At 39.6% G+C, this 14681-nt stretch overlaps 1 protein-coding gene across 5 annotated transcripts in view; it reads left to right on the top strand.

Annotated features, from left to right (window-relative positions):
- Window positions 1-14681, top strand: part of macrod2 (mono-ADP ribosylhydrolase 2) — a 423353-nt gene that overhangs the window by 376487 nt on the left and 32185 nt on the right. For all 5 annotated transcript variants that reach the window (XM_067609731.1, XM_067609733.1, XM_067609736.1 and 2 more), the window contains exon 9: window positions 9677-9755. In XM_067609731.1, the coding sequence (XP_067465832.1) occupies window positions 9677-9755 (79 nt within the window). The remainder of the gene's footprint in view (window positions 1-9676; window positions 9756-14681) is intronic.

The raw sequence follows: 14681 nt of genomic DNA on the forward strand, positions 1-14681 counted from the left end.
CATTGTGTCAGTGTTTAGTTAGAAAGCAAAAAGGGCTTTAATGAACCTTTTCTTTGAGGGTTCAGTGCCAGCTCCAATACAGACGGTGGATGAGCAGGAACAAAAGGAAAAAATATTAATATTTCTGCCTGAATATTGTGTTGGCATCTTGTATAGACTCTGTTATAATGGTAACAAAGGGGTAATAGCTCTAGCTAGATAAAGTGTATGTGAAGCGGAGTACTTTCTAATGAGTGTTCCTCCTGACCTTATGGCATTAAACTCTACAGGAAGAGAAAAAAAAACACCACCTGTGGGTAAAGCCGTAGAGAACTGACAAAGTTATTAGCATTTCTATGTAGCAAGGGATAGCACAGCCCACACGCTCTCTCACTCATCTGCATTATCATGTTCAAGGCTGGAGAGAGTACGGTTAATAAGAATGCACAGGACAGAGACGCTGTTTGACTGCCGGTGGCTGTAGCACATCCGATTTCCTGAAGAAAAGGTGGACATCTTTGTTAGATAAATTGCAGGTCACTGGTGCCACCTATGTGCCTCTCCATGACTCTGCCAGTGGTATTCTGTTCCTGTGCTCCTTTCTCCACATACGTATATGGCAGTCAGATCCAGGCTTGTATGCAGTTCAGCTGATTTTGCCGTGGGGAGCTGTGATTGGATTCCCATTCGTCTGGCAGCTTTTGTATAATGCTCAAACTGGAGAGGACCTGGCTGAATCACACCACATATTTCCTCCCAGGAAACCCCCTCAGAACCAGTGGCGCCCAGACAGGGCAAACATGCAGCAGAAAGGAGAAGCTGGACATGCCAGACAAGCACACATAGAAATACTGTCTACTCCAAATCCTGCATACACCAGGGGGAAACATCAAAAATGATTTATCTGAGAAAGAGAAAAGACATATTTGTATTGTTTTTTTTTCCTTAGTGCACATCAGTAGATTTAATTTGTAAGAGACTGTGTTTTCCCTGCAATTTCCCCTGCTGGACCCAGAAGGGTTTGCACTTGTTGTGTGAAGTGTTTCTATCTGACAAGAAACACACATTACGTAATGACTTTATCAACAGGAGCTGGGCGTAACAGGTTCAGCTTAGAGGATGTCTATACCTGGCTGCACACTAGGCTCCCTTAGAGAGAGGCTGAGTTGGCTCTTATTGGTCTTCTCTCATAGACGGAGCAGATATTGACTAAATAGAAACAGGAAAAATGAAAACTTTAGTGGATTTGACAACTGAGCAGGATAACCCCTGCGTGATGCTAGAGAGCAGATGAGCAGACACAGAGCCTGACACATCCCTATGAAGCACCAATCCTTCAACTTGACATGTAATACTGCCTATTGGTGGTCAATATGGGGATTGGGAGCACAGCAAAGGCATCAGAGACCAGTCATTGCTTTAAAGGAGCTCAGCAGGAGGGATGAACTCATGCAGAGGAACATTGTGAGATCCTAGCTAGCAGATAATATTGTGGGGCAATACCATATAGCACTTTTGCTTTGATTAGAATTTATTTTGAAGATAAACTTCAAGGCTTAGCTCAGTTTGTGGGATATTGTACTGTGCTATTTCCTTCTTAAAATCACCCTGTGAAGTGAATGGTGGTGTGTGGTGCTAAGAGACCATTATTTTTGCTTTATGGGTCCCCGATTTGTTTGTATCACGAGGATGCACATGCACACCATAAGCACAGAGGGGATGTAGTATGACATTTCTGCCAAATGCAGTGGGCAGTAATGTCATATATATTAACAGTTGGTGGGCCGTAAAAGCTAGCAATGAACCAATAAAAGCAGAAAAGGACTGCAAGCTGATGTAAACAAGCAAGTTTCAAAACATTCAAACAAAGGTTTTACAAAGGTTTTATGAGGCAAGAAATTCATTCAACGTGTTTGTTGCCTCAGGGCAATAATGCATTTTGGTGAGAAATATGTTGAATGTAAACAAAATCATGTTTGTTGAAAACTTCACAGGATTCCTTTAACCAGAGTCAGACAAACTTGTAGACTTGTGGATTAACCACATGCTCAGGAAAGTTTGTGTCCCTCATATGGGCCAAGGCTAAGATTGGAACATATTATACTATTATTATTGAAGAGGTTGTATTTCTCAGCTTTTTTAGAGGAGCTGCATGCTCTACAGACATCCACGAACTGACCTGTTGAATAATAAGCTCATTAAGCTCAGCGTTCAGTATTCTTTCAAACTGCTCACACCCACGAAAGGCATTAATGAGTTTGTCCAACTCTAGGTAAGGAGAAAAATACTACATTTCTCTTATTCGGCCCAATAGAAAGGCTTAGACCTTATACACTGTTTTTACATATTACATATAGACAAGTTATCACAAGAACCCTCCTTCCACCTTCACACACACACACACACACACACACACACACACACACACATACACACACATACACACACACAGACACACATACTCTGCCTCATCAGCAGAGGTTGTTATAGGCCAGTGGCTGTCCAGGGGTCAGATCATTACCAATGCAGCCATGGATCATAGATACAGCCCTCATATTAGTCCTTCCTTCATCATTCCCCTCTGACCTCGTCCACAGCTGCACTACCTCTCATCTTTATGATTTGAAAATGGCTCGATCCTTCTACTTCACACTCACACTATTCCCCATAGACTCAACACAAGTACTCCATCATTATAATTATTTGACCATCCATATTAATTGACAATTTTGTCACGGAAATCTATTGCACAGTTCCAAAAGATGTTGTAGTATTGTGAATCCCGGAAGGACCCTTAGATTGTCCAGGATATGTACAAGTCCTTTTGCTGGTGGTGAAAGATTTTCATTACTGTTATTGCTAATGTCCTACTAAACATTTAGTTGCTGCTCAGTGATGGCAGTTACAGTTGTTGCAGTCACTGTGGGAGGCTATTGACATTTTCTTTAACTCTGGTGGGACAAGGCTTGCTGAGATAAAACAGCCACCTTAGAATATTTCCAGCATGATGTTTTGTGTTCTTATTGGCAACATTTACTGGAGAATTTAAAATCCATAAAGACTGCCCTGCTCTTTCAGAAAGATTAAATATGAAAATGTTATAGAATAAAATATAGTGGATGAACTGTGTATTTTTCCGTCTGAAATCATGTCTGTCATTTTTTTTTTTTCCTTAAATCAGATAGCACAGTGCTACTGCTGTTGGCAGCGGGAGCTGGCAGAAACTGCTCAAAGCCTGTGAAAGTCAAATGCTGTCTCTTTCAGTTTGAGAGAACAATTTTTGAAAATGTGAGCTAAAATGCTAGAGGCCTCAAGCATGCTGTACTCCAATTTTTGTCTACGGTGCCGTGCAGCAATGAGGCTTGAATAATACAGTAGGAACTATTTGTTCGGCTCTAATGTAGAAAAAATGTGAGGCACATGCAGCATTTGTTGAATTAACATACAAATTGCTGATATATTATCTTATGGATTTTTCCAAATCTAGCAAGACAGCATTTTCCTGTCAAAATGTTTTATATTCTGCACTGCATACAGCTTTAGAAGCAGCATAGTGATGTTTTACACTGATGAAATAACCAGACAGCTACCAGAATGTTATCACTTCTATTTAGTCACACTGTGCTGAGCACTCATGCATAATTGTGTACATAAGCATTTACCAAAATCTATCGTCTGTTTAGCAATATTAAGCTGACTCCATTGACTATCCTATTGCCCTTATCGTGATAAAGTGGGCATCTAACATCGACCGGCTTTAGAAAGTAGGAATTTGAGCTCAGCACTTTCTTCCAGGCTTTGGTCGTAACCATAGCTTCTCAAAGCCCAATGTCAGGCTTCTCCTTTGATGTATGGATGGAGGCGTTTTGTTCAAAGGGATAACCTTTTCTGGGCACTTCTTTGAAATGATAATTCACCAGCTTGCTGCAGGTGGAGCTGCAGCTCTCTCAGCAGACAGGGTCAATCAAAGTCAAATGGAGGTGCTGCTCACCGCTTCACCCGAGAAGTCGGTGCCAGTGCTTGGCTGCCGCTGTCAGCCCTGCCACCGACATAATCTCTACCTCTGGTAAAGCGAGTGGACATGAGGGATGTTACAGTGATGAGCAGATTTTAAGCAGCAAAACGTGGACTGAGTAGCGGTGCTGTCATGGTCATGAAGGAGATGGAAATGTTTATGTATGTTTGAGTGTTTACACAGCTCCGACTATAGATGCCTGTCAGACCCAAGCAGAGTTTTTCCCCTGCTTTTTCAAGCTGCACACTCTCTGTACTAGTGGTAAGGGGGACGCAGGTGTGTGTAATTACATCAGTAATAAGGCCTGGATATGGTCCACCTGCCTCAAAGTGAACCGTCTATCCAATCCAGCGCTGCTGACAACAAAGGAGACTAGAGCTCGCTGATTATGGCTTTGATGATGCAGCTAGAAGGCTGTGTTTTATGGAGAGATATTTCTGGCTCAGGTATAATTCACTGGAATTATTCAATCTATCTCAAACAATGACATGTACTATCTGTGTATGATCACACACGCAACTATTGCGCAACACTCAACACATGTCATATATATATCATGTCAAAGATGAGTAAATCATAAACAAACATAACATACAGTTACTATGTGTATATGTGAGTGTGTGATGTACACAGTTCATTATGCCCAGCCACTGTGATGAATTGGTGACCTGCCCAGGTTCTCTTCCATCCAGTGCATGCTGATGCCTGCTCGCTACGACCTTGAACATAAGCAAATAAAGCAAATGAATGAATTATTTCAGCCAGTGTTAATATTGTGTATCAGTCTCTGGTAGCTGTTGTCCATCTGGATGCAGCCATTCAGGATTCTGCATCAGCCGGTACCTCAGTAACGAGGCAGCACAGGAGACATAGACACAGTTCTCCCTGGGGTTGGGGCTCCAGCTGGAGCAGACATGCTAGGGCAACCTGTCCCTATTATTGTTTGTGACAGAATCAAGAAGGAAATGCAAGTAGCAAAAGTGCGTCCGTTGTGCCTGCACGTCAGATTCTGCTGGCAGTGCCCCCAATGTAATTATGGGCATGGGTGGCCAGCTATGACAGCTCATCTGTTAGCCAGCCAGTAGGAGTGTGGGGCACCTGGTGAGCCCTGCGCCAGAATGATGAGCTGCAGATACACACAAATTAAAAATCACATACAATGTTTCATGAAACAAGAAATGTGAATAAAAGACACTTTCATGTCATTTCATGTTGCTCATTAACACACAGGCACATGCATCTGCCACAAAATGACAGAGCTAGCCACTCACGAATCTTTTTTCTTTGCATTTACACGTGCCATGCTAATGAGTTACAAAGGCGTAGGTTGAACTTCTTGCATTATCATATTAATTAGTCTCATCTTATCATATATTCAGAACTCAATTACAACTAAGAGGCATTGGTTTTGAATTGATTAGGGTACATGAATAAAGTGTTCTGCGGAGGATTTTAATGAAATAATTAAAATGAGATCTTTAACCTGCATCATTAAATATTTCACAATACTGTATCAGTGTTGACAGGTAATGTCTGCAGCATAAATAAACATTTGTACAGTTTAATAGAAAACCAAGTATGCCCTCAATGTACTGCTGGCCACCTAGAAGCTCAACTTCCTCTCAGGTTTTTACATATTTTCAACAATGAAGCTCACGTAATATTACTGTGAGTTGTACTTTATAATTAAGGCAATTAGCAATTTTCTTCTAAAATTCACATTAATAAACTCATTCACAATGTCAAAACGATGTTGTTTAAACAATTTGATGTTCCGTTCCGAGGAAATGCACTGTTTTCATCAAACATCTGAGTCCATTGACGTCCCAGCTTATGTCAGAGGTGGCTGATGTTTTCACCAAGCACAGCACAAAGAGCTACAGGTCAAGCCAACTACACAGTCTCAACACCTCACTGTGAGGAACACATTTCTGTCAGGATGACCATCCCTCCCATATGCAACCAGGGGACCCAATCATATTGTGCTCACCCTTTGGCAAAGGCCCTCCAATCAGGGATGAGTAATGACTAGGCAGGCTAGCATGCAGTGATCCCAGCTTTCTAATTAGTCTTCCATTAACTTTTTCAACCTTGACGGCTGCGGGGTGCACGCTCAACACACACACACATTCTCACACACACACATACAGTACATACACATACACCACATAGCCTCTGAGCAAAGTATTGGTTCCTGTTTTCCAAAATTGAAAATCTAAAATTAAGTATTTAGTAACATTTTCTACTCCACAGTGCTCACTTATACCAGTGCCAGTATAGGAAAAAGCTCTCCTTCTGTACATATTCCACCCTCAAGAACATTTACACTCATGTAATGACATTTTGTTTCATCAACTAATCTCTCCAAAAAAGACTCAATATCACACTTAACCAAACAGTGACAAATCAAAGCAGTTTGTAGAGAGAGTGATGATTTTGTATGTCATCACCAGTCTGCATAATTAAAAGTAAAATTGTAAAATGTATATAATTAAAAGTGTTTTTGCATGTGATCTTGGTTCAGGCGAGTATCCAGGAATATGCTCTCCAATTACTCATAGTTTCCTCCTCTATGACCATACAGTATGTGTGCATGCTGGGGATAAGCTAGTTGACTTTGAAAGAACAGGCTGTTTACCCACTCGCGCTAGCGGAATTTACTTCTACAAAGAAAAAGTCCTAGATCAACTTCTTTGTTGTATTTGTTTCATTTTACACTGTTAAGAAGCCTCAGCCAACAGTGTTTGTTTGGATACAGACAGAATGTCAATGCTCTACACCAGCATTTCTGGTTTCATTTGGCATCTTGGTCCGGCTGATGTCTGTCAAAGACCATACGATGTGTTTCTGATCTGTAGAATAAAAGAGCTTGCACAAGCCCTCTGCAGAATGTGGACATGCTGTAACAGAAACTAGACAAAGAGATTGACAGAGAGGCAGAGAGAACCAGGGAGAAGAGTCTGCATGACATGGATACAAATAGTTTCTGCTTGCTTTTGTATTAGCACAAGTTGGTAGTTAACTCAGAGCAATATTTATATTTATCTCATTGAATACAAAATACACTCAGCACTCAGTGTGAGTGCGTGTGTGTTTGGGGGGGAGTCTACAGTAAATTAATGTAAGTCTATGCCATGTCCCCAAAAGTGACCTAGGACAACATGTGTGTGTGTGTGTCTGTATGCGTACGTGTGTGCATTTCTGTGTGTTTCAATGCAAGGCATGAATTTATGAGTCAATTTATGATTCATCCTGTTTCACAGTGGGCAGTCAGTTTAAGAATGGCGCTCCATAAAAGAGTAATGGAAACTCCTGGGGAGCTGCTGTCCTGTGGCCTTCCAGCACCCAGTGGTATGCACTATCTTGGTGTATTATCACTTTTCGCACAATCTGTTTGTCAGTGAGCCCACAACTTCAAAGGAGACTTAAAGCTTTCTTTCATTTTCTGTCGGGGTTGAGGGGTTGAGAGAGTGAGTCTACATTTTATGAACAAAGCCCACCCCCCCTCCCCCCCAGGCATCCAGCAAAATAAAATGTTACCATCCTGGATTCAGCCCCTAACATTTACTCCAAAGCACGCATCATAAACTATTAATAGATATATGTCTGTATGAACACCAGAAGGGTGCCTCTTTGAATCAGATCCTTGTGTCGGGCAGGGTCAGGAATGGGGTTAAAGCTAGTGAGCTCCTTTTATTCCCCCATAACATCACTATCCTACATGAAGGAGGATAGGCGGGGCGGATAGCTACCATTATGGCTGTTGTGTAAAATTGCCATTATTCAGTCAAGCGATTACCTGCTGCCGCGGTGTGTAATGCATCTCTGTGACTGTGACTGATGCCTGCACATCTAAGACTCCAATGGAGAAGGGTGAAAGTGAAAGGGGTGACCTCTTTCTCTGCAATCTTTCAACAGTTCAGTGTACGATTCTTTTTAGACACATTATCACAAACCAAAAACCAAAGGTTTATTTAAACCTACTTACAGGATGAATTACAATATACAAAGTTAATGGACAGTTTCATGAATGTGATGAATTTGTTCAATTGGTGATTGCATAAGTGACATGTTTGTGCATCATGTACATGTTCAATTATTTAGCATATGTATGTCTTGATGACTGAAAGCACCAGAAACTATGTTTTGTGATCCAACTTTATAATCCTTGTGTGCATTGGGGCCAAAAAAATTCCATTATTCAGTTTAGTATGCAAGAGATTTATTTTCCCAGACAAAATATTTATCCGATTTTTTACAGCCAGCAAATAGAAGTAAAATAACTCAAATATGCTTGAGGTTAATTAATAGGTAGTAGTTTGTCATTATAAACTCCTTGTCATGTCTAATAGATTTTGAGTTTTATTTTACTTCTACATCACTGTTTGTTCTGTTCATCAAATAGAGAGGAACCTCTCTGGTTTCTAAATCTTTGCCATGTTGGTCAGACGTGTAAACTTTGGCTCTTAACATCTTATAACAACCTTCGCTGTACTACGTCAACCGCAAACCATAGCTAAAGTTGTGGTTAACGTGAGCCACATCATACTGTAGGTTTTCAATATATCATGTCAATTCTGAGTTCGAAGTTCCTTACAGCTTTCAAATGATGTGCCAAAGATTACTCAGGTTTTGAGAAACTAAACCAAGTGCAGTGCAGACAGCGGGTAGTGGAGGGGGTTTGGGTTCCACCTTTCCACAAAATACCAAAAGCCAGGCCAGAAAGCTTAGAAACTGACTAGATAGGGAGGTCACAAAGGAGTGACTGGTATTGATCATCAAAACCCTCTGATCTGTTATGGTTACTTTGTACAAAGCCTCTGTAATATGACTGATTTCACCTTTTGAGTCTGTCTAATGGACCTTTTTCACATAGCAAACAGACTTTTAATTCATCTTAGCAGCCAATGTTCACACTACTGCAGTACATAGATTTATTTTCAACATTGTTAAGAAGTGAACTTTTGTAACTTCCACCTCTGTGATGTCTTTGGCCAAATTTGAGTTCCACAGTTGTCACCAGCATATACATTGGAAACTACTGTATATATACACTCGCTGAGCACCTTATTGGGAACACCTGTGTAATCTAATGCAATCCAATACAACAGCTCTGCCATAAATTCTACTTTTACAAAGCTTATACATTATCAGTTATTGTTGTCTGCCTATACATATATATATATAGCCTCTTTTCATATTTGCTTGAGATTTCAATATCAGATTTACTTAACAAATGTTTTTCTTTTCAATATTTAATTAAGGCTTTATTATCCTTACGAGTAGAGTGGAATAATTTATTTGCCATTTTCTCTTGTGATTTTCATTCTGACTGAAAGCTTTCTCAATTGCTCATCTTTAATGTTGCAATTTCATGTCGTTGCACTTTCTCTGATACTGAGGCATATTGCTCTGCTCTAACCAATACACCCATTCAGTAATACTTATTCTGATGTAATGCGCTGTAATATTTGCTAAAAGCTGTCTCAGAGGGTCTAGGTTGGGTGGTCTTGATTGGAAGGGTAATAAATTAGATTTCTGAATGGATTTGTGTCCTGCTGACTATTATCATCATATCTAAACCTGTCCAGTTAGTTTTTTCTGTCATGTAGTTCACCAGAGACCTTTTGAAATGAGCATCTACAACTAATTGATTTTCCATCTGTTATTCTTTTTGTGCAGATCACACGGGTCATTTTCTGCGTCTTCCTTGAGACTGACTTTGCCATCTACAAGAAGAAAATGTCTGTCATTTTTCAAGGTATGTGTGTTAATTACCACTTGACACGACTGCATATCATTAATACCATATCATTACATCTCCTCTGTTGCCCATTGCTGCTTTGACTTTAACTTGCAAATGGATTATTAAATAATTAATACGCTATTTTTCTCCAAGGACTCCTTTCAAAGATGTTGTGTATTATGTGATGTCACCATCTACCTAATTGACCATTTGTGTTGAGCTAGGCAGCTTTGCTACCTTGTGTAGCCAAGGAAAAATCTGCAGCAAGAGATATCTTGTGACTGGAAGCAGTAGCAGAAGGATTTGTCAGGCTTGGGTTGTGAATGAAAATACTGAGAACTGGTTAACTCGTAAATACAGAAACTCTAGGAGATATGGATGTCTTAAGCAAAGAGATTTATTGACAAACACAAACTTGATCGATCAAGTAGGGAGCAGTTACATATCAAAGTGCCGGTGTTGACACAGTGAAGTGCCACATCAAATCTGAAGGAAAAGAGTTGAACCACTCTCAGTTATTCAGGCAGCACTCAGGCAACCTTATCCATAGTCACAACATGGCTATAAGATTGTTTACTTAAGCACTGTCTCTATGGCAACAATCACAAAGCCAGGTTGGCTGCTGTCAGCTGTCTGTCCCTCACTGTCTGCTTGTTTAAGGAGCATTTCATACATGGCACATATATGAAAATAGGAGCATTTTCATATATGACACATATATATAAATTCCTTCATAGTTCCCTCCTTTTTGATCCAAAAAGATCAACAAAAATGACCAACCACATTATCCTTCAGAGTTGGATTAACATATACCTGCCTCAATCAGTCAAACATCATTTGTCAAACCTCATGTGAATCAAAATATACAATGATTAATATGAATAGATTATAAAACAATCAAGAATTAATAATGTAATGTAAAAATGTAATGAATGTAGTGTAGTGTAATATAGTGAATCTCAAATATCTGACCCTTAGACGTGTTAACACCAATCCATACACATCTAATCAGACATGAAGATATTTTCTGAATTCACGAAATCAAAACAGAAGAAAAATTTATCTTAATAAAAACCATAGGAATAAAATTAAACATCTCAACTCACCCATTTTGCGTGACTCTGAGAATAGCCAATTAAAGTTAAAATAATTCACATAAATCAAATATGTTGCAGTGAATGATCAATCAAAATAACCGTGTGGAAAAATGCATGCTTACTTAGCATATAAGATTCAACAGTACTTAATGATTCTAGTGATTCTAGCAATTGGAATATGTAGTGATCGTCTGAAATAAGTACTTGAGACACAAAAAGTTAGGTACATCCATGTGAGTACATACTACTATGCATATGAATTGAAAACATATTCGAATACCTGATTGTATAAGATTGAATGGAATATATGGTAAAGACCCAAAATAAAAATCAAACAATATGCATTCCTAAGACTACCTGCAGTCTAGTAAAACATATGATTAACTAAATGATTACTGCATTAGCAAGCCACATTAACCATACACTATAACTAACTGTAAAATAAAGCAGAGACACAGAAGTGGCAGCATGTTAGATCTCCATCTGCGGATAGAAACTGACATGTATCTCTTAATTCCACTGAATAAAGACATACTTTTGAATCCCTTTCCGGCTCTCTGGTTTCTTTATCAGAACATGATTGTCAAACACATTCATCCTCAGACATTTTTTTCATCAAACTGTAGACCTGGTGGAATCCATTCTTCAAAACCTTGGTTGTCACAATACATCAACTTCACATTATTATCTTTATTGCTTACAACCAGTTGAAGTGCTTGAGTAGCAGCTTTTGTGGTTCTACGAAAAATCTGTTTAATCACTGTTACCAGACAGGAACACAGTTCTTTGGAGAGTGAGTGGTAATGACCCCATCGCCTCTTATGTTTTCAGTGTTACTGGTACTCCTGGGTAAAAATATCTACTCTGCCCTGGGCTCTCAAACCACTGATTTCCTGCTACGCACTTCAGTGGCTCATCGGTCTTCTTCTTTTGCGTAGTCTGGGGGCCACACTCAGCCCTGAGTGTAGCCTTCCCTCCACACAATGTCTTCTTTCTCAGAAATCTGGGGAATTTTGGGGATGGTGGAGTCTCTCCCAGGCTTGGGCTTGGCCAGGTGAAACTACTCAGCTATGGTCTGTTTTAGTGTGTGGAAATCCCTCTTCTTGGTTCTAGCACCCGCGAGCAATGGCTGGCATGGCATGGACCCACATGGCTCTCTCTGTGCCCTCCCAGCAGCTGCTTTTGTCAACAGCACCTGGAATGGTCCGTTCCATCTAGGAGACAAAGACTTTAAGACAGACTTGATTAAAACAAAATCAGCAATCTGCAATAAATGAATAAGCCCCTTTGAATGACACTCTCTCAACATTTCTGTTAGTATTAGTTCAGTTAGTAGTTAGTTAACATACGCAGTCAAGTATTCATCAGTCCAAAGCAGAGTGGTTTTGTGGGGGGTACTCCACACTAGTACTGCAATTTGTACATCTCATTATATCAGACTTGTCAATTAAAGGTTTGCTATGACCTCTTCCCATTTTGTTATTCTGCAGACACTCTCCAGTCTCCCAGATATGACATTTGTTGGTATTATTCATTTATCAATTTATCTATTTTTCCTTTGTTGATATTTATCTTTACCCTACAGTATCTTTCATGTTCTTCAGTATTATGTCCTGTTCCCATGGGAATGCCGTCTGACACAGTCTCCCCCCCACAATCCCACAAGCAGCCTCTTCTCAGCCCAGGGGAGGTAGACTTTTAGGTCTTTAGGCAGTTTTTTTAACCCTTGCCAGCTGTGCGCAGACTTGTGTAGAAGCTGGATGAAGAACAGTATAAGTTAGGATCCCGAAAACAAACCCAGATTGTCGTGGCAATTTTGCAATATCACTCTGACAAAGAGGAACAAGACAAAAATCTCTTTACAATATTGTCACACTTTATTTTCAGAGCATCTCGGGCTCAATTGCATCAGTTTAAAATTTAAAATGGCCATTTTAGTCCTGTTGTCTTCATTGTTTTGGGCAATCTCTCTTTTATAGTACACTGAAATCCCAGCACTGTTACAAGACTCTGAGTCATCTTGGCCACAAAGGCAGTTACTGTTTATTCCCTGCGAAGTTTATTCCCTCCTTTTCGTCATAGTTCCCTGCACTATCCTCTCTCCTGGTTTAGTCAATTCAACCAAAATAAAACAGGAAGAAATATTTGAAGTTTAAAAAGTGCAAGTTTAATGACATGAACAAAGGGAATGCAAATTGGATAGAGAAATCTCACTAATGTTGGATTTTGTAGAAGAAATTAAAAGAGAAATTTAAAACTTTCAGTTAATTATTCTATTTCATAATCCTAATGCTTCCAAAAACTACTAAAATGGAGAAAGAAAACAAAATCATCATTGGAAGAAGTTTTATTGCTTTAATAAACTATCCACTATCGTCTATGGAGACTTATAGTGTTGTTCATTTACTTCTATTTTCTTTCTTTTTTTAAATTATTTTGTGTCCAAACCATTTATCCCCCCCTTTTCCTACATATGTGCACCCATGATCAACATGTACCAGCACATGGTGGATAGACAGAGGAAAGAAACACAACCAAATGTACACATTAGATTTGAGGGTTGTGAGGAGGTACATTGACGCACCATGAAGGAAGAGAAAATGTCAGCTTGTTTGGCTGCAGAATCAGTGAATCCATTTCCAGGTGTCACAGGATCACAAGATTGCAACTTTATCTTTGGCTAGAATACACACTCTTGTAAGTGCGTACAGTTTAGCTGCCTATGCCGAGATACCATTAGGTAACACTCAAGCTTCTATCACTACCCAGTCATTCACTATGGCATAGCCAGCAAGGTGTTTGTTACCAGATGGTCTACATGCTGAAAGGTCAGTGTAGAGAATCAGATCAGAATTAGGTATCAGTGTCTGCAACCAATCTGGTCTTGGAGACATGCTCGTCTCAATAATAGCAAGGCAATCATGCTCACTTTCTGCCTCAATCAGCAGAAGGAGAGTGGCTGAATTTAAGGGAGGTGAGCGCTTTAAAGATATGTGGGAACTGGAAAGAATGATCATCTCGTATCCTGAGCGATGTGCTGCTGTCATATGCTGAGTAGCAGAGCATCTTAAAGAATTCAAATGAAACCCCAAAGTCTGGTTTACATTTTCTTTCACCCTGTCATTTGCAAGTGCCTTCATCATTCCAAGTGTTTATTGTAAAACAAACAAACAAACAAACAAACAAAAAACCCCACAAAATTTCAATACTGAATGAGGACCGTGCACCATACAGTCCTGACCTAGTACAATGGGAGAAGATCTCTCAATAATGGTGGCAACTGAATCCTGAATCCTGCCAACAACGCCAATTTGTTAATGAAAATATTGAAAACTGGATAACTCATAAATACAGAAACTCCAGGAGATATGGATGTTTTAAGCAAAGAGATTTATTGACAAACACAAACCTGAAGGAGGAAAAAAAAAAAAAAACATATCAAAGTGCTGGTGTTGACACAGTGAAGTGCCACATCAAGTCTGAAGAAAAGAGCTGAACCACTCTGTTATTCAGGCAGCGCCCAGTCGACCTTGTCCCTAGTCACAACATCTCTATAAGATTGTTTACTTTAGCACTGTTTCTATGGCAACAATCTTAAAGATGGGTCAGCTCGACCAGGAATAAAACAACTGTCTGCCCCTCACTGTCTGCTTGTCTAAGGAGCAATTCATACACAACACATATATGAAAATAGTGTTTTCATATATGACATATATATAAAAATTCCTTCACATGGGTGACACCTTCAAATATAAACAAATTCAATGCACCCACACGTCCTTTTAGAAGATTAATAGTGAATATTTGTGCTGACAGTTGGTAAAACAAGCATCTGGATCTCTAA

Source organism: Thunnus thynnus, chromosome 14 (genome assembly GCF_963924715.1).
Source record: "Thunnus thynnus chromosome 14, fThuThy2.1, whole genome shotgun sequence".
Taxonomy (NCBI): Eukaryota; Metazoa; Chordata; class Actinopteri; order Scombriformes; family Scombridae; genus Thunnus; species Thunnus thynnus.